The 18,584-nt window shown below is 36.6% G+C and overlaps 1 protein-coding gene across 1 annotated transcript in view; it reads right to left on the bottom strand.

The window, feature by feature from the left end:
• SLC4A10 (solute carrier family 4 member 10) overlaps positions 1-18,190 on the bottom strand; it is a 127,462-nt gene extending 109,272 nt beyond the window's left edge. The window contains 1 exon segment of the mRNA XM_037396620.1: positions 17,831-18,190. Coding sequence (XP_037252517.1) covers positions 17,831-17,911 — 81 coding nt within the window. The 5' untranslated portion in view covers positions 17,912-18,190.
• Between the last annotated feature and the right edge of the window lie 394 nt (positions 18,191-18,584).

Genomic DNA, 18,584 nt, shown 5'->3' with positions numbered 1-18,584 from the left:
AAAGAAAAAAAACAACTTTTTGAATATTATTGTGTTTAATTGCTTGTATTACATGTAATCATATTTAGCAATCTTTTGAGGTAGAAAATACAGTTAATTTTATCTTTCTGATGAAATTTAATTGCTTTTCCATTCCACTAGCTATACTATATTCCTTTCCCCTCTACCAAAAAAGATCCATCAAAACACATTTATAATGCAACAAGGTCTGTTCTGTATTGTTTTTAAAACTGTCCCTTTAATTGTACTGGTTTTGTGGCAGCTTTCTGCAGTAATCACTACTAGTTAACATAAAGCACATATTCTTCTTGGTCAGCCCTGCTCCACATAGTTCAGGCTATGCAACAGTGTAGAAAGCAATTAGTTTTCATTCCAGATTTGCATCTTCCTCAGGGTTGCATGTCATATGCATAAAAGCATCCTTCTCTGTCTTTTCCCCCTCTTTTCTCTTTTTATAGCAAAAGCCAAGATACTGTTTAGCGTAACTCAATAAAGAAATACCATCTTCTGCAACACTGCTAAAAATTGCACTAATCAGCATTGGCTTCAAAGAACTGATTTGCCACTGACCTGAGACTGAGCACACATTTAATGAAATAATACAACTCCTGTAATATATAAACATACATAATCATTGCAGACATTAAATCTAGACACATAATATTGTTATAAATGTAATGAGATGGAACACAAGCAGAAAATGCATGCACTAATAACACAAAGCAGTTTTACAAACAAGTGAATGCTCATGTAATATGCTAATACACGTAATTCCTGTGTTTATCTACATTGAAGCATCCTGTGCTGGTTTCATACCATTATGCACAATACAGCCACTATGAACTGATGCATAAATTAATTCACAATTACTAGAATATTTCCTTATCATTTGATAAGGAACCTTCTTTCTTAGAAAAGCCATTTTAGGTAGAAACAATATGTTTCTTACATTTGCAAGACAAATATGTTACTTTATCTATTCTTCATGCACCTATTCAACTGAATACAAGATTTCTATCTAAAGAATATAAAACGGAAAATCAAGACAAAATAGTAGCTTAATTTCATGCTGTAGATGCCCCACTTTCTCTCTCTGCACTTTCCCACCAGAAAAGGACTCTGTTGTACTAATAGGTGCAGCAACAAAATATGGGGGGACAACACACGGACATGACAGACACCACAAACAAACCAACGTTCCCACTCAAAAGGCTTAATAAACCTGATGGAGCATTGGATATAACAATGAAATAATGTTGTTACATTCTTTCTGGATTCTGGTACCTGTTTTAAGCACCTACATTTAATTGCAACTATGCTTGCCATGTTTTGCATGCCTCGGAGTAAAATTATCAGGAATGCCTAAATTATTTGAGCACCTTACAAAACCCGAACAAGGCACTTAAGCTATTATATTCCTTTGAACATTTTCAGTCATATTATGAACATTTTCAGTCATATTAAAATTCTTGAAACTTCTTCCCTTCCTTCTTATCGTATCACATCTGCTGGAGTTGTAACCTCATCTTTATTCAATTGCTAGTCTCAGTCAGACCCCTGAACAAATGTGTGTTCCTTGCTAGTATTTAAGGGATGTAGAAGTTGGGTCACATCCATATGGGATTTTACTCCCTTTGCTTCATATTTTTCTTTACTACACTGTCAAATACTTAAAAGTTACGGAGGTGAGAACAGCACAGATTTCAATCTGAGGCATGGTTATTTTTTCCTCTGTGGTTATAATTCTAATGTCTTGTGTCATCCTAGTGTAGTCCCATTAGCTGAAATCCTCTTTTCTCACTTCATAGAAATGGCTATGTCAGACTACTATGGTGGTCCAAGAGCATGAAGATGGATGTGAAGGCTTTATTCAAAGCCCAAATGAGATTTACTTTTAGCTAGTCTGGGCTCTCTCGGCCCAATACCAGGTGAGGACAGATCCAGGATAGCAGCATTATTTGGTGTAGTTAGAAGTTAAACGTGCTGAGTTTAGCCCACTATGCAATAGGGTATTAGCTTCTGGGCAGCAAATGGACAAGTAAATTATGTTAATTGGCAGTTTCTTAATCAGCAGTATGATATATTGGGGTTTAAGTTGGATACACTTCCCATCTCAAAGGATCTGCTTTCAGTCTCAGAAAAGATTACATGCTTCCAGCTTTCTTTGCCTAGAAATAGGGTCAGGGAGAAGAATCATAGAAGGCAGTCTTCTTGCAACAGCTACTCATGTGGAAATAGCAAGTGCAAAGAAGAAAAGAGGTCACGAGCAACTAATTAGAACCTTTTAACAGCAGCTACAACACAGGAAAGATAACTTTTTCTCTTCCCTTACAGCCACAAAAATAATGTAGTGTAGAGTCCGCACCTCTTACATACAAATGTATGCCAACCATAGTTCAAAACGCTACCTTTTTTTCTTTTTACATTACAAGCCAGCATAATCAAGATTAACTCCCTCTCAGAAACACTGATATTATTTTCAGTGATTCTACTGTTTCTCAGACATACCCACAATTTTCAGTTTATTTGACAAACACTCTCCACAAGCACAATCCAAGAATTAATCAAAGCAGCAAGGAGGATGTTCCAGGACAGAGATATTCTAAATTCAGATTAATTTGATAAAACTTCTGGTACCTAACTAAAGTTGCCTTAATTAGACATGACCACCATCAACTTTTCTAATAGTCTGTGCAAAGAGATCGGCACTTCCACAGGATAAGCAAGATCTTAGGTAGATTGTCACTGAATATGGGCTGAAAATTGGTGAGACTTAGGAGACTCCAATTTGGGCTGTCTGGAGAGACAGCATAGTAAACTAAACAGACTGCTAGTTTGATTAAGTGTGATCATTTCTGAATAGCCAAACTCATTGCTAACCTTCCAAGTAAGTTTGCCAACACTAGTAATATCATTGCTCTACTAGCTGTGAACATACCCTGACTGAAACAAATTAACTGAAGTGTTAAAAAAATAGTATGACCCTTTTGTCATCCATTGACAGGGAAAAATCAGCTTAGAATACCATACATTTTTCTGTTGCATGCCCAAAGATTAAATTGTATTCCTTGGGGTCCTTCAGAGTTGTCTTCTATATGATCTATTATCCTCCAGAAGAGAAAAGAAGATTGTGTTTGGTTTGTTTGGGTTTTTTAAACTGAAACTTGTAAATAACTTCTTTGAAGACAACTGACAAGTCTTTTGCCTGGCCAAAATGTATAAATTTGAATGTAGGGTTTAGCCTGAAGAGTTCCCCAATCACCTATATCTTCAGTGAGTAACTTCAGCAGAAAATCTAGAATAGATGACCCAGCACTTCTTATGTCCAAAGACTTAGGTTGATCTATATGATTTTGTTATCAAGGCACCTGTAATTCATGTGATTGAAAAACACAGATTTGAACCACCCAGAAATGTTCTGCTGCATGCAAATGAACAGTTGCCCTAATGGAAATTAAGAGATCTTTTGCACTGTCTGTAAGTCACAGCATAAGACAAGAAAAATTCTCCATCTCATAATTAGACAATGACATTCTGATTATCTTGGCTCTCACCCTTTATCTGCCTCAGATCATCAGTAAGCCATGATGACTGCAGAGGGCAATGCCTGAGAAAGCAGCTAGCAGCCACTCTATTCACCAAGATAAAAAAAATAATTATGTCCTCCAAGCCACTGATTATATTATCTCCTATCTGAAAGTTCAGGTAGTTTAATTAATTCACACAGGGATTAAGAAAAGCAGTAAACAATGCAACAGCAATGGAGGAAAATAAAAGGAAAGGCAGAAAAGAAGTGAGAGAATAAAACTGATAATGTGTTCTGAGAAATAAACAGATTTCAGACACCAAGTTTGAAGCTGCATCATTTCTGCCCAGGGAATGAAATACTGCACTGTAAAGAGAATTTTCATATCAAAGACCCACTCAAAATATATTGGGAAAGTGAGTGATCGTGACAGTGGACTAGATAACAAGGGATCTGTATAGTTTAAAAATCTTGACAGTGCAAGCACACAAGATAATCAGGAATTTGAAATGCACTGCCAAAGAATCAAAGGTAAATATGAATTATAAACTGGTTCAAATTGGTCTTTCTACCTCTCAGAGATCTAAGAATTAGACTTGTACAAACTGCTTGTCTGCTGTAATCTGAAAACTTTAAACATCATCACTTCCATGACCTTGTTGTCCTACACTATCAAGATATCTGACCACAAAAACAAGCTAAAAGTTAGAAACAACTGATAGGACTTTAACAGCACTTTCTATTGAAGTTACAGAACATGACTTTTGGAAGGAAAAAGGGACAAGTATTACTAGAATAGAAAGTAAATGTGAACATGGCATTACCAGTTTATACATGTTTTGTCAGTGCTTCTATATGACAGGATTTTATTGTTTAAAAAAAAAGCATTATTATTTTCACTGTCAGTTTTCTCATAATGCCCATATGCAATAGAGAACAGCAAGGGAGGATACAATGATCTCCATCAGAGCTTTGAAGAGTATTAGCTAACCTTTAACTATTGTCTATTTTAGGAATTTGGGAGTCTTTTTGGTGATGGAAGCTATGATATTTGAAATAGAAAGGCTGTCAGGATTGCATTCCTGTTTTGGTAGGGAAACTTTTCCAAAGCAAAATTGTTTTTCAATCCTTCTCACAGGCATAGTATTTACCTGTTTATGTATCTATTTACTAGATAACAAGTATCACATTAAATTTCATCTTTCAGACTCCATCTCCTTGACTTAAATGTCCCCAGTGTTCACTATTTTGAGAAAATGGCAGAAATTACTAGATGTCAAGTTTTACTGACACAACACAAGTAATGATTTCTTTTTAATTACATATCGTTACTTGTATTTCACTATACTGCTCTAAAGTGAAAACAATTACAGGCACAATGTTGAAAAATAATATACAGCAGATGCTCTTCATACCCTTCCTTGCCAAGACACCACCATCTCCTTTTGTTAAAGAATGGATTTCATTCATGGATTCAAGAAAGAAAAATTCTTATAATTTAAACATTATGCCACAAGCTACATGGATCAGTGGTTCATTTATTAGAAGTTTGTACCAGGCTTAGAACTACTCCTCTTCTGTCATGTTGTCAATGTAGGCACTAAACAAAAAATAATAATCTGCTGATCTGTATTTGATCTTTTAAGTATCCTTCCTTACATATGCAAATTCTGCCCACCTTTTCTTTAATTGCATTGTTATTAAATATGTACAAGTATGCATGTGTGGAGAAAGATAATAGTGTCTGTGAGCTCCATTGACATACACATTGCAAATATATGCGTGATATGACCATCAATAATTCAAATAAAGGACCTTTACATTATATAACTATTGAAATAGTTGTAAATAATAGTACATTATAGCTTGTAGGTATACAAACAATAAATACCCTCAGGTTAAGAATACTTGGCAACCTAAGTATAATAAGATGTGCACAATTAACACGCCTGCCCAGTCATTAACAGGTTATACTTAACTTTATAGACTACAGAAGGAGTTTAAAGGAAGAGCTTGAACAAAGACCGGGCACAGTAAGAGAAAATGCACTTGTAAGATGAATAGCAACTGGGAAATCAAAACCGATGCTGCCAGTACAGCAAACACAAAATTCAACTTCGTGGTAAAATACCTCTCTCTTGGAAGGGAAAGGAGAATGCAAGTTGTAAAGCTTTTAAAAGAAGGACTATAAGGTTGTGTTTGTGAAGATGGGCATATAAACTTTAAAAAACAAGTGGTGCAGGCAGAGTGATAAGCAAGGGTGGTATTAACACCAGTAATCAAGTGAAGCAAAGCTGTAGAGCATTAACGCCAGACAGGCAGATGAGATGCTAACAGTCACAGTGTTAAGAAAAGCAGGCCTTCAATCTGATTTACGGCTATATGGACAAACAGGAGCTGTCAGACCTCAGAGCTGCATAGACCAAGAATAGCACATCAGGAAAGAAAAGAAAACCCAGGAGTTTTTTCTGACATGATCATATTTTTTGTGACCACTGAAGACCAAGAAAATTTCTGAGATGGGTAGAGTTTAACCAGAGTAAGGCAAGACTACTAAAAAATAAAGTAGCAATGCCTTCATAAAGATTATGTTTATGACTACATTATCTGAAGTAAGGTGTGGAGGAGGATGCAAAGGCTGAGGACGGATTCCTGAGAGATCTAAATACACACCTACATACATGAGGAGGAGGAGGAGGAGAGGGAGACCCACCCAATAAGAAACTAAGTCTGAAAAGAGAGAGAATCAACAAGGACAAAATTACAAATGTCTAAGAACAACAAAATTTAGTGAAGACTATAACATAGCATTGCAGAGAGATGACAGATGGAGTGGAGGAGAATAAAGGACTAGCCTGGAATTCCTCCAGGAAGAAGTCAAGTGGAACATTAGTGAGATACATTTCAGCACAAAGGACAGAAACCAGAAGTGAGCAGTTCTAGAAAGGCATTAGAAGACAAGAAATTAAGACAATGGTGCAAAGCCTACTAAAGGGGTGGAAACATGAAGGAGGTCTAGGGATAGGACAGTAATCTGGTGAATAGAAACTTCTGAAGACGAAGAATGTTTCATGTTGGGCATATTTCTTGTATATGAGAAGGAATTCAAGGAGAGAAACAGAAATTTAAAAAAGAACAGCAGAAGGCGGTTAGGGACAGGGATAGGTTCATTGGAAGAAGTTCAAAGAGTACAAAACAAATTCTTAATGCCTGTTTCAGTAAACAAGGAGAAAGCTTGAATTTTTACCTTAGTTGGCTAGTTAAAGAAATTCACATGGAGAGAGGGAGGAACAGATCGGCTGAATGGAGGGCTACACAGCTAATAAAAAATATACAACATGCAAAACTGCAAGCAAAGATACTCATAATAGATGACAAAAACTAAGAAATACAAAAACTCAGCAGAATCAAAATATTTCCACCAGGGATAGTCAGCAGTATCTCTGAAGCATGGCAGATGGCATTAGGAACTGAGAAAGTGGATACTGGGAGTCAGCCAGGACCATGAATTGTCAGAAGGGTTTGGAACTGTATGAGAAGAACAAAACCACAGAGCCTAAAGGGAACGGATAAACTGGTAAAGGGAAGTATAGAGGAATAAAGGAGATAGCAGGAAAGAAGTCATCCAAGATCAACAGAACAGAAGTTTTACAAAGTCCCATTCTTGGAGAAAGAGAGAGACAATAAAAATTGGAAAAGTTCAATTCATTACCACTGAAAATTAACTCAGGGAACACGGCACATAGAGAAGACCAACTCAAGTATGTAGCTCTGATTTGGCACATGGTACACAATTCAAATGAGAAACAGCAGCACCAGGGCAGCTACAGAGTTGGATGGTTATCCATATGGATGGAAACTGAAGTGTGAGAAATTATAAATGGAAGAAAGTTGCAAGTCAAAGTCAGAGAGAGATGGGAATAGGTAAAGCTGTGTGCATGCAGACCATAAAAACATCAGAAAGACAGGCAGGAAAAAAAATACTGTTAAAAAAAAATAAGGATAAAAAGCTAGGAGCAGGCAGAGCTTAAGAACACCAGCACAAAAGTACCACCTCTTCTGACCCAAATTCAAAGTGGATATTGTTGGAGATAACAGTCTCCACAGAAAGCACCATAGATGAGGCAGTGTTGCTAAACAAGGGAACAAAGTTCTGTGGGCTGGAGGGAACAGCAAGAGGTAAAAAGACAACCTCCAGTTCTCTGAGACCTGTAACATTCCAGTAACTTCAAGAAAATAAAAGGAAGACCAGATAATGGAGGCGATGAGTTTTACACCTGAAGGAAAAAAGGAAGTGACAGAAATGGCACAAAGAAGAGGCAGATGTAATTTAAGGGAAGAAGGAAAGGACAGAAAATACCAAAAGAAGTGTAATAAAAGTGTAATCCAGACATGGGTTGATAAAAGAGCATGAAAAGCATCAAAAAGCAAAGAGATAAACAAGCACCAATAAAGCAATCAAAAATAACAAGAGAAAGGAAACAGTACCATCCTGATTGTTGCTCTTTCATATATCTTGGAACTTCTGTTATCTGAAGCTGTTACATATGTGCTCTCTGACACACATTAGTTGTTTTAACAAATCACATTTGATTTAAAATGCTAGTTGATAAGGATGATTTGCTATGACATAGTTATATTTGGAAAAGACTCAACCCACTGAAGCTTACATTGCACGCCAAGTCCATACAAGCAGCATTGGTCAAGGCATTTTGTACTCATACACTGTAACTATATTAAAGTTCATGTCAACATATGCTAATAAATCTTTTGTAATGTAAAACTGGACTGACCTGAGCCCTATTCTCTCAGGAATTTTGACCATATTTATGGATCATTTGCCAGAAAAGCATACCGATTACTTAATTCTTCTTAAGGTATAGTACATGAGAGTAAATAGTACAACTGGTCAAATGTTCTGCATCCTTGGATGTATAAATGTCTGTGTTATTGGGGAGGGAGTGTTTGGGTTTTTTTAAAGGAGCTTGTTTTGTTATTTAAGCCTAGTTATTATTTTCCAAGCCCAACATCACAGCTAATATGTCTAATACTTAATTTTACCAACAAATGTTTTCAAGTAGAAGATTTCTGAAGGCAAAGGGCTGTAAACAAAACAAGGCCAGCTAATGTATTCTAAATCATACCTATCCCAGGAAGTTACACTTTTGTCCCCAAACGAAGGTGCAATCAGGTCTGTCATATAAGGGAACCACAGATTTCAGCTAACATATTAAAGCTTTAAGAGTTGATTTGCCTGAGAAGAAAAGAAATGAAGGACAGACAGAAGGAAGGTCCAATGGAAGGAAGAAAGAAAAAAACAAACAAAGAAAAAAGGTAACTGAAATCCACTCCTTCCCTGTCACTGATATGCTAAAGTCACAAATATGCACACTTAAAAACCAAAGGGGCACCAACATTTAGAAAAGGATTAAGAGTTATGTGTAATAATTTTATTTTCTTCAAAACATTTATGCTGTAATATAATTTCATCTCTTTATGTAAATAAGGCAGAATTCAAAACTCAAGGAAGAAGATTTCCATCAGGATTACAAATCCATTTCCAAGTGGTAGAATTCTCAGCAGACTGGATCATGACACACAAAGATATTGCTCCCCAAAATGTATGTGAAATCCTACAGTAACTTGCTCCTTGCACAGCTCCTGTGTAGTCAACGGGAACCCAGCAGAATGGGAGCTAGATAAGATTCCAGATAATTTTTATTTTAAATTATAGCATCGCCATGGACCACAACAGAACACTTTAAAATGTGCATATCATAAAGAGCTTTCCTCTGCTTAGAAACAGAATGAGCATATTTTAAACTGGGACACAGCATAGAAAAAAAAATGAGAGACTAGAAGCAATAGTAGGAAGTCAGAAGAACAGAACTGAAATCTCCCTTGAAACTTTGTCTAGCCTTCAAACAAAAAAGGCTCGAAATTTTTATAAGACCACAAAAGACTGAAACTGCATCTTCCTGTACAGCTTACATTTAAACTGAAATTCTTCATAGAGAGCTAAGTGATGAAAGAACCAGTAAAAGCAAATGTCCCCACTTCTCCCTTTAGCAGTGGATCTGCCTGGCCCAGGGCAGTCACGAAGCCTGCCCATCCACCTCACAATTGCTGGAATGGCCAGTTTAGCTCAACCAGCACTCTGTCGATCCTGTTTGTTATTCACCCACTAAAAATATAATGGAGAGGGGCAAGCAGCAAGTGACATATTTAATTACTAAGCAAAAGATAAGAAATGTCTTCTTTTCAGTAGCATAAAGTCAATAAATCCTGTGCATAGTTTCATTAATAGATACTGCTATTATTCCACTGAAAATTTTATTTATGATTATTCTCAATCTTGTTCACTTTTCATCACCCTGAATCACAAAAGTAATACTCATGCCAACATGCCAAAGAATTACAACTTTTTTAATCTGTCCATGAAAAAAAGGAAACTCTATATGATATTATTGTCTTGTATTTGTCCACCTTGTTTTTTAAATACGTTCTTAAACACGTGTGTAACATCCTTGCTTGAAACCACCTCTCATACCTTTGAACTGGATTACTTGAACTCAGCTTGGAACTGGAATACGACACATATGATGTAAACTTCTAAAAAGATTTCCAGTGTTTGTAAAAAATCAACCAGTAAGCCTGTAGAATGTTCCAGGGAAAGACATGGCAACTGAGGTGTCTGAAGGAGATATGCAGTCCTGTGCTGATATTGATCAAGAGGTCCTCAGGCAAGAGACTAGGAAGTTATAAATACATGTAAGTTCAAACTGAGCAGAACCGCACTAGGAATGAAGCCGCAAAGAAAACCCTGCCTTCATTAACACACACAGTCTCCCAGAGTGAGGGATACTGAGCACGGGGTGCTTCTTCCCTTGGAAGTGATGTAACTTTCTGCTGTTTTCTGAGAAGAGCAGTGTTGTTCCACAATTGCCTGCTACATTAGTGTAAATCATTATGCCTACCCCAAATGGGTAAACCGTAAACCAAGAGAGGAAGATATATGGTGATGAACATACTGTTCCCATAATGGATGCCTCTGCCTTCCCAGTATCAGCTCCAGGGCTTAACCAATTTACTTTATAGGAACCCTGCTGCCCAGCTCTGTATAGAACCGGGCACCAAAAGTCTCCAAAGCCAAAGAGCCTGATTCTTGTTTGCTATGACTGAATTAAGAGTATAAAAGATTCTTCAAGTGAAGAAATTTTATGCTGTGCATAGTAGAAGACGAAGGTGCTATTCTTTACATTCCTGTACTAAATTATAGATCTATAGGTGCGTACAAGAGTAGCCAAGCAAAGACAGGAAAATTAAAAGGAAACTAAACTAGAAATTGATAATGACATTTTTATGGACATAAAAGGAGGCCCATGAGGGAAATAAAATCTAAGCAATTATGAGGGAAATTTGTTTATGGCTGATGATACAGACATTGCTAAAAATGTAAATTTAATCCCTGTCTCAGCAATTGCAAAGGATACTAAAAAGGAAACAATTTAACGCTTCTTATCTGTTGGAGCAAACAAGAAAAGGACCCAGAGCATGTCTCAGATCTGTGCTGAGGTTGCTGCTACTGTAGATGTTCAGGACACAAGGCAATGCTAGTAACTACTTTTGACAGCACAGATTACATCTCTCACTGGCATCCACAGCAAATATACATCTTTGCATTAGAAGTTAGATGGCTGAGAAATTTCAGCACATCTGCACCCTACAAAATAGAAAACCACTCAGGAAAGAGGAGGAGGAGAGCAGAAGGCAAACCGGGCAATAACCAAGCCCAGTGAGTCACTGCAACACACTCACTAAATGAGAAATTCACTCGTGACTATGTGCAGAAGGACTGGTAACAGTACATTGAGATCTAGCACAGAGGGGACAAGTCTGGTGAAGGCAACAAGGCAACCAAGTTCCTGTAGAACAAGGTCATCGCTTCCTTCTGGGACAAAAGAACAACATCAAAATAGCTTTTCATTTCTGTATGTTTCACATTTTGTACGTTAGGTAATTTTACTGGCAATATCCAGCCACCTCCATTAAATCCTGTGTCCTGGTGATTTAAAAAATCGCCACCTCAATTGATACCCTAAACATCCACCTCACAGTTACCAGACACTGACTTTCTTCTTTAGTAGCACTCACAGAACAAGGTCTACGCTTGCCATGTGGAATCTAAGCACCCAGGAATAACCTTCAGCAGAATATACAACACCATAAGAAATCACTATATTACTGTCATTGTTACAAAACTATCATCTTGAATTTTCTATATGTATTAGATTTTCCTAACGTTCATTCAGTATACTCCATTACACATGTTACATGGCAGTCAACACTGTGGTAACACCAACCAACTTTCTCTTTATTATACACTAAGATTTAAATTTTAAAGAGAAGCTGTGCATATCACAACTTAGGACACACACACACATGAAGTCTAACATTTTATATTCACCAAAATTTATTCCTGGAACAGGAATAGAAAAGTTAGATGAACAATGGGGAGAAGAAAAGGGGAAAGAGAAGTCTGATTTTTTTTTTTTTCAAATTTAAAGTATTTCAGACAAACTTACCAGGAAAATAGAAAATAAAAACTTAAACACCTTTAAAAACTGAACTAAAGAGTGACATCAGCTGGTATAACTGGCCTGGCATGGCTAACTCTTAGACAGAACCCCCCCCTAAAGCATAATTAACCCCCTAATATAATGAGCTTGCCATGAGGTCTCCACTGTGCAAATTCCTATTGTCAAACAGGCTCCACATCCAAACGGAATTATTCAGCTGCAGCTCCCCTTACTCATGCAAGGACAAGGTATCTCTCTACTGTTTCACTTGCAGGATTCAGGCTTAAAAGCAACACTGCTTTTCCTGGAAAAATTTAATCGCAGGACTGGGACATAAAACTGATATTGCTTTTGTTAAAATACTTTTAATTGCATTAAATGTGGATGTAAACCATATGGGTATGATTTCTTGCATGTATTTTAATGACTGCATGCCTGCATAAAATCTTTAATAAAGATAATTTAAACAAGTGAACTCATTAAGTTATTAGGAGAGAAACAGATGAATCTTGAAGTACTGAAGGCTCCTACAGACATTTTTGTTTTATTTAAGCAGCCTGGGGGAAAAGGGGAAAGCTGTTATAAAAACGAGCAAATTCTGACAATGCCTCAACACTCCCTCATGTCACTTAATGCCTGTTTTACATTTTCATTCAATGCACCTAGCTAAATATTTCGTATCAGTTGATGGTTGCTGCATCAGTTGAGAACATTTGAGAGCTCTGTGCATGCTCTGGGTTTCCACTAGCAATTAACAAATCATTTTTGGTGAGTTGACTAAAAACACAACTTATGAATCCCTGGAGTTCATGTTGCCCATAGTTTACATTTTGTACTAGATGATATCTGTTTATTCAGTTACTTTAAAATGTGCTTGGCTCAAAATATTAAAGCGTAACCTTTCCCTGTAGGAGTTATTCTCTGCTTTTATCAGTTGGCATTGGGGGACATAGATTCCATATAAGACATTTCAAAACAACAGGAGGTTTCATCACTAAAATAGCAGCTATGAATTAAGCAAAGCTATTTTCAAAGCTTTTCTCCTCCATAACATTAATAACAAACATTAGTATTTATAATTTTTGGTGCATTTAGTCCTCATTTTAGAAGGACTTTTGTCCAAACTTTCCCATATTTGATTGACTAGTTAACACACAAGCCAAATTTCCTTACCAGATAATGTGATTCTGCCCCTCTGCTCAGCCCTGTTGAGACATAACTGTATCACTCTCTCCAGTTCTAGGCTCCCTTCTTACAAAAGAGACATGGACATACTGGAGTAAGCCAGTGTGGGGCCACAAAGGTCATCGAAGGAGAGGCTGAGAGTGCTGGGACTGTTTCAATCTTGAGAAGAGAAGGCTCAGAGGAGTCTTACCAGAGCGTACAAATACCTGACTGGGGAGGGAAGCAGCGAATGCTTAGCCAGACTCTTCTCAGTGGTGCCCAGTGACAGGTAAAGAGGAAATGGGCACAAATTAAAATATGAGAAGTATCACCCAAACATAAGAAAAAACTCGATCCCCTTAATAAAATGGGAATAGCACTATCTCCCCACCTTATCAGTCACATCTTGTAACCTCTTACTGGTATATACATTTCTTAAATGATTCAGGATAGTGATGCTCTCCTTTTTAGGCTCACACTGAAATCAGTATGGCACAATGGAAAGCATTATGTAGCTTACTCTGTAGTCTATATTCATTTTACTAATTAAGCCATCTATTGGAATCTACCAGAATTATGGATCAGCTTCTACTTAGTGTTTACTGAAAGAAATTATCATGAGACCAAAGACTCTGATCACAGTAGTTGAACAGCACTCATATTAATGATTTTTTATTAATAACTTCTATTGAAAAGTTAAGGAAAAAAAATGGTCTTGCAAGGAAACAAGAAACAATCTGAACAAATCATACTATTTATAGGACTCATTACAACAGAGACAAAGGAGAAAAGAGAGAGAGAGAGAGAGGACAAACCATAGTTGGGATTGCTGCTTCTCTCTAAAATGCCATTTTAAAGTAATGCATAACCATTCTCTGTTACTGCACTACTATGGTCACCTTCTCTACTACTCCCTTGTAGGTGGTCTCACCTCTACAGGAATTGGCTGGGAGTAATTATGACTATTTTAATTTTTTTTAAGACATTTCTGTGGCATTATTGTTGTGATTTATTCACATTTGCATACCAGCAAAACTCCTTCAAATAAGTATTCAGAATGAACACATGGTAATATTCTTGGAACACTAAATGGCACAGAACATTCCTGGAACACTAGCCATTTAGCTATATATTTTGTGACCCTGCAGTTAACTATTACCTATTTATGCTATGTTACTTTACATTTTAGACCTTTCTGACATGCTTATACTAACCCTTCCCTAATTCAGGTCATTAGGCCCACTGACTTGGTATATGAATAAAAGTACTAAATGAGGAGAACTTGACCAGCGAATAGGATCATCTCATGGGAGGGAGACTAATGTAGGACAAAAGGACCCGAATTCCTTCAACTCCCTCTAAAAGGACTTTTTGCTTCTAGTGTTGTTTAGCTATTTGTGAATGTTTGGTCATGATCACAGAATCATAGAATCGGGAAAGACCTCTAAGATCATCGGGTCCAACCATAACCATTAACTATAACCACTGCCAAGTCCCCCATTAAACCATGTCCCTAAAAGCCACATCTACACGTCTTATAAATAACTCCAGGGATAGGAACTCAATCACTTCCCTGGGCAGCCTGTTCCAAAGCTTAATGATCTCCTATTTGTCCTACGTGTTGCCATTTCCTTAAAAACTGGCACTACAACATACAAAAATGTCAGTAGTGTGGAATCAGAATGGCAATCAGTAAGCAAAAGCACTACACAACTAAGTATGTGCATGAGAATGAGCATTGGTAAATGACACAAATACTGGGCTTCTTGACCAACTTGCTAGTTAATGCTGTTCCTAAAACATCCACAAGGAGCTTTGTTTCTTTATATGATCTTTATCATCAAGTTCCATAAATAGGGATGTTTAAAGATAGGGGAACACACATTAAAGGATATTCGTTATGCACAGTAATGGGGAAAGAATTCTTTAGTTAGAGAGACCCTTCTTTACATTACATTCTTCAAATACTGACAGTTGTTATCAACTTGGTTTGAAGAGGGATGGTATCATTTTAAAGAAGGCATAAAAAACCTTCTTGTTAAGTTGATACCAACACATTGCCACTGGATTCAATGACTCCAAATTTGTGCAGTATGCCCAAATATCAGCAAGTATATTTTAAACCTGGTTGGGTTTTAAGGATTTGTTTGTTTGTTTTGTTGTGTTGTTTGTGTTTTGGTTGGTTGGTGGGCATTTTGGTTTTTGGGTGTTTTTTTTTTTTTTTGGGGGGGGGGAGGGAGAGGTGGGTTAAACAAGCAAAATAGTTTGTAGTTCTAAGCTGTAAGATCACTTCAGTCCAATTTCATGCTCCCATACGTACATCTCTACCTTGCTGCAATTCCTTCTCTCACAAAAGAACTTTGCTTCCTTAGTACATTCCTTCGTAGTCCCTCCAAATGAAGAAGGACCTATAATGGGACTATATCCTCTGAGTATAAAAACATATTCAAACTCATTTGCAACAGTTAGTAACATCATTTCAAAATGGAATGAGCTAAACACACATTTCCTCAAGCAAGCATTCTTCACCATTTTCCACTGTAGATATAGTTTCTTTCCTAAACTGGCTGCAATAGATGTCTGTTGCACTATTTGGAGATTATTATCAATGATACATTTCCAAAATGTCCACAGAACACAGTTTGTGGAATTAACATAATGACATACCGCTATAGTTTCCAGTTACACAAAATTCCATGGAGACCTAATTATTTTAAATGAGCAGGAGAGCTCAGAAACAACTTCAAAATACAGGTAAGTCAAGATTTTAAATTACACTTGAATAAGGAAAACAAAGCAGCTGGGGCAAGGGTTGGTCCTATTAAAAAGTCCATGAATACCCAGCAAAGCACCAGAATACCATGAAACGAATGCTTTCAGGAATTTCATTCCAATGCCAAGGAACAGAATGTACTCATTGTGACTAATGCGTTAAAATACTGAAAATAAATTCTAACAGATTAAAAAGATCTTGTAGCAAGTGAAAGGTATAGTTAAATCATTCCAAACCTAATCAAGCTTAAGAGCAGGGCAGTCTTTTCCCATTATTAATAAGAATGTAAGCTGGATAAATGGACTGGGAAACTATAAATTATAGCCAGTAAAAGTATTACAACATTTTTTACAAATATGTTTTTAATTAAAAATGAAAAGACTGACACTTGTACTGAAGCAATTTGCCACACATTCTTAAGTTGCGTCTGCTGTGGTCTCACACACAAGTTTCCAACAAAATGTTACTAAATGGGAGTGAAACCAGTATACAGTTCTAAATGCAAAATCAATCCATGTTTGATATGTTTACATTTCTAGGTAGAAATAGGAAAATATTTCAAAATCTTGGTCACTTAATCCTGTGCTTTGGGGTCAGAAAATACTGCTCACCCCTGCCAATCTGCAGTCCAGTTAATATGTGAAAATTGTTGCTCCACAAGGGTAAGGCAAGCAACAGAAAAACTGCACACTACTTTCAGGTTTCAGCTGAGCTTTTAAAACACATGGCCAAACACGTTGCCATGGAAATGTTCTGCAAATACATCTAGAATTTCTTAAGATGGAGCTGAATATAATTTTTAAAAATAAACTTCTCCTACAATTTCAAAAATAATTGCTCTATTATGTATTCAAGGGAAACAATAGCTATTATCTAGCATTTATAACACTTGAAGTGGTAACAGTCTCTTTAATTCCATTTTGTGCTCCGTACATGAAATTAGGCCACTGCCTTCCTGTGTAAAATACTCTTGTACTTGTTTTCTTTTATATACTCTGACTTTCCTATCCATTGCCACAACACATTGGCAGATACAAAAGTATCAGCCTCGCAATAAAGTTGGCAACAGTTTAAAAAAAAAGGCTGAGACATGCTTCAGTAAAAAGAATATGGTTTCAAACAACATTCTAAATATTTAAGGTTTTAACCTTCTCTTTTACAACCCATTAGTATATGTCACAAAGTGTAACAATTAAAAAGGGGAGAGTTATCTTGCCACACTTTCACTGATATGTTCAGTGAGCTATTTTTAAAACTGATTTGAAATGAAGCACACACACAAAAAAATCTACTACTGCAAAATGAAGCAAGATCTGTGCCTGCAGAACAGCTCAGTCCTGTTACACAATGCGATACGTTGTTTTAAATAACCTGCCGCTGTAGGTAGACAGTTGCCTGCCTTATACTGCATTTCATACAAGAAAAACATTCACAATAGCTTTGTGTGCCATCTAAAGATAAAGCAAAATAAAAATGCAATACAATCTTGTCATTTTACTTTACAGCAAAGGTTTAACCTTTTACCATGAATTAGTTAAAAGAAAGCATGTTCACAATAAAAAAAGGTTGAAAATACATATGGAATAACCTTATATTGTTCAAATAGCAATAAACACCACATTAGATTTCCAAGATATACCTTGCTCTGCTTATGTAAACAGTCTACCCTATAAATCCTGTAGCAAATCCAACATGAAGCAATTACACAGACAAAGAGATTGCAAATGACCTAAAACTGTAAAACAAACTCTTCCGTTATAAATAATAGTATAAACTATGAGGTCATACCTGATGACTTAGAGACTGTAATGTCTCACCGGTTCCAAGCTGCATGACCTTTTTATTTCCAGAGACCCCCAAAAATTGCATTTCCTGTCTTACAAAAGTACATCACATCTTTCAAAATCTTCTGAGCTAGTGAAGAAAGCATTAACAGCCATTCTGTCCATCAGTAAGTGCTGGAGTCATTACCCTCAAGATAGCAGATCTTAAATATAGTTTCCTCTGTGCGATTACAGACATCCAGTAGTCAAGGAGGCTGACACAGCTATATCACTGATGCTGCTAATGCCATCTGAAAACAGTAAGCTTACTGCTTAAAGCAATCCTGCATCATCCAAACAGAACAAGCCACATCCTTCAACTCCTCACTTGCATTTTTTATAAAATCTAGAGCTGCCATTATAGATTTTGTTTTCATCTGTGGTCAGCTAAAGGAGAAATTAGATATTATGCAACCAGCTTTGCATTAACAAAAGAAAAACAGCAGATGAAGTGACATATCGAGGTTATCAAATTTTGCTTGCATGACCACTCCTCAACAAGCACTATGACCATTCAGAAGGAGCATCACAATCTGATCCAAAGGAAAATTACCAGAAAGAAATTATAAACAATTAACAAGCAGCAAGGCATTTAAATACCTCTGTGGTACTGAAACAGCTTTTTTTATGCAGCCTTATGAATCCTAGTCCCTATTAAATTAAAAACATTGCTTGCCTAAGTATTTTTAGTGCTTAATTTCAATGAATTGCATGATCAC

This window comes from Falco rusticolus, chromosome 8, assembly GCF_015220075.1.
Source record: "Falco rusticolus isolate bFalRus1 chromosome 8, bFalRus1.pri, whole genome shotgun sequence".
Lineage (NCBI taxonomy): Eukaryota > Metazoa > Chordata > Aves > Falconiformes > Falconidae > Falco > Falco rusticolus.
Note: the sequence above shows the minus strand (reverse complement) of the source record. Positions and strands in the feature narration are given on the sequence as shown.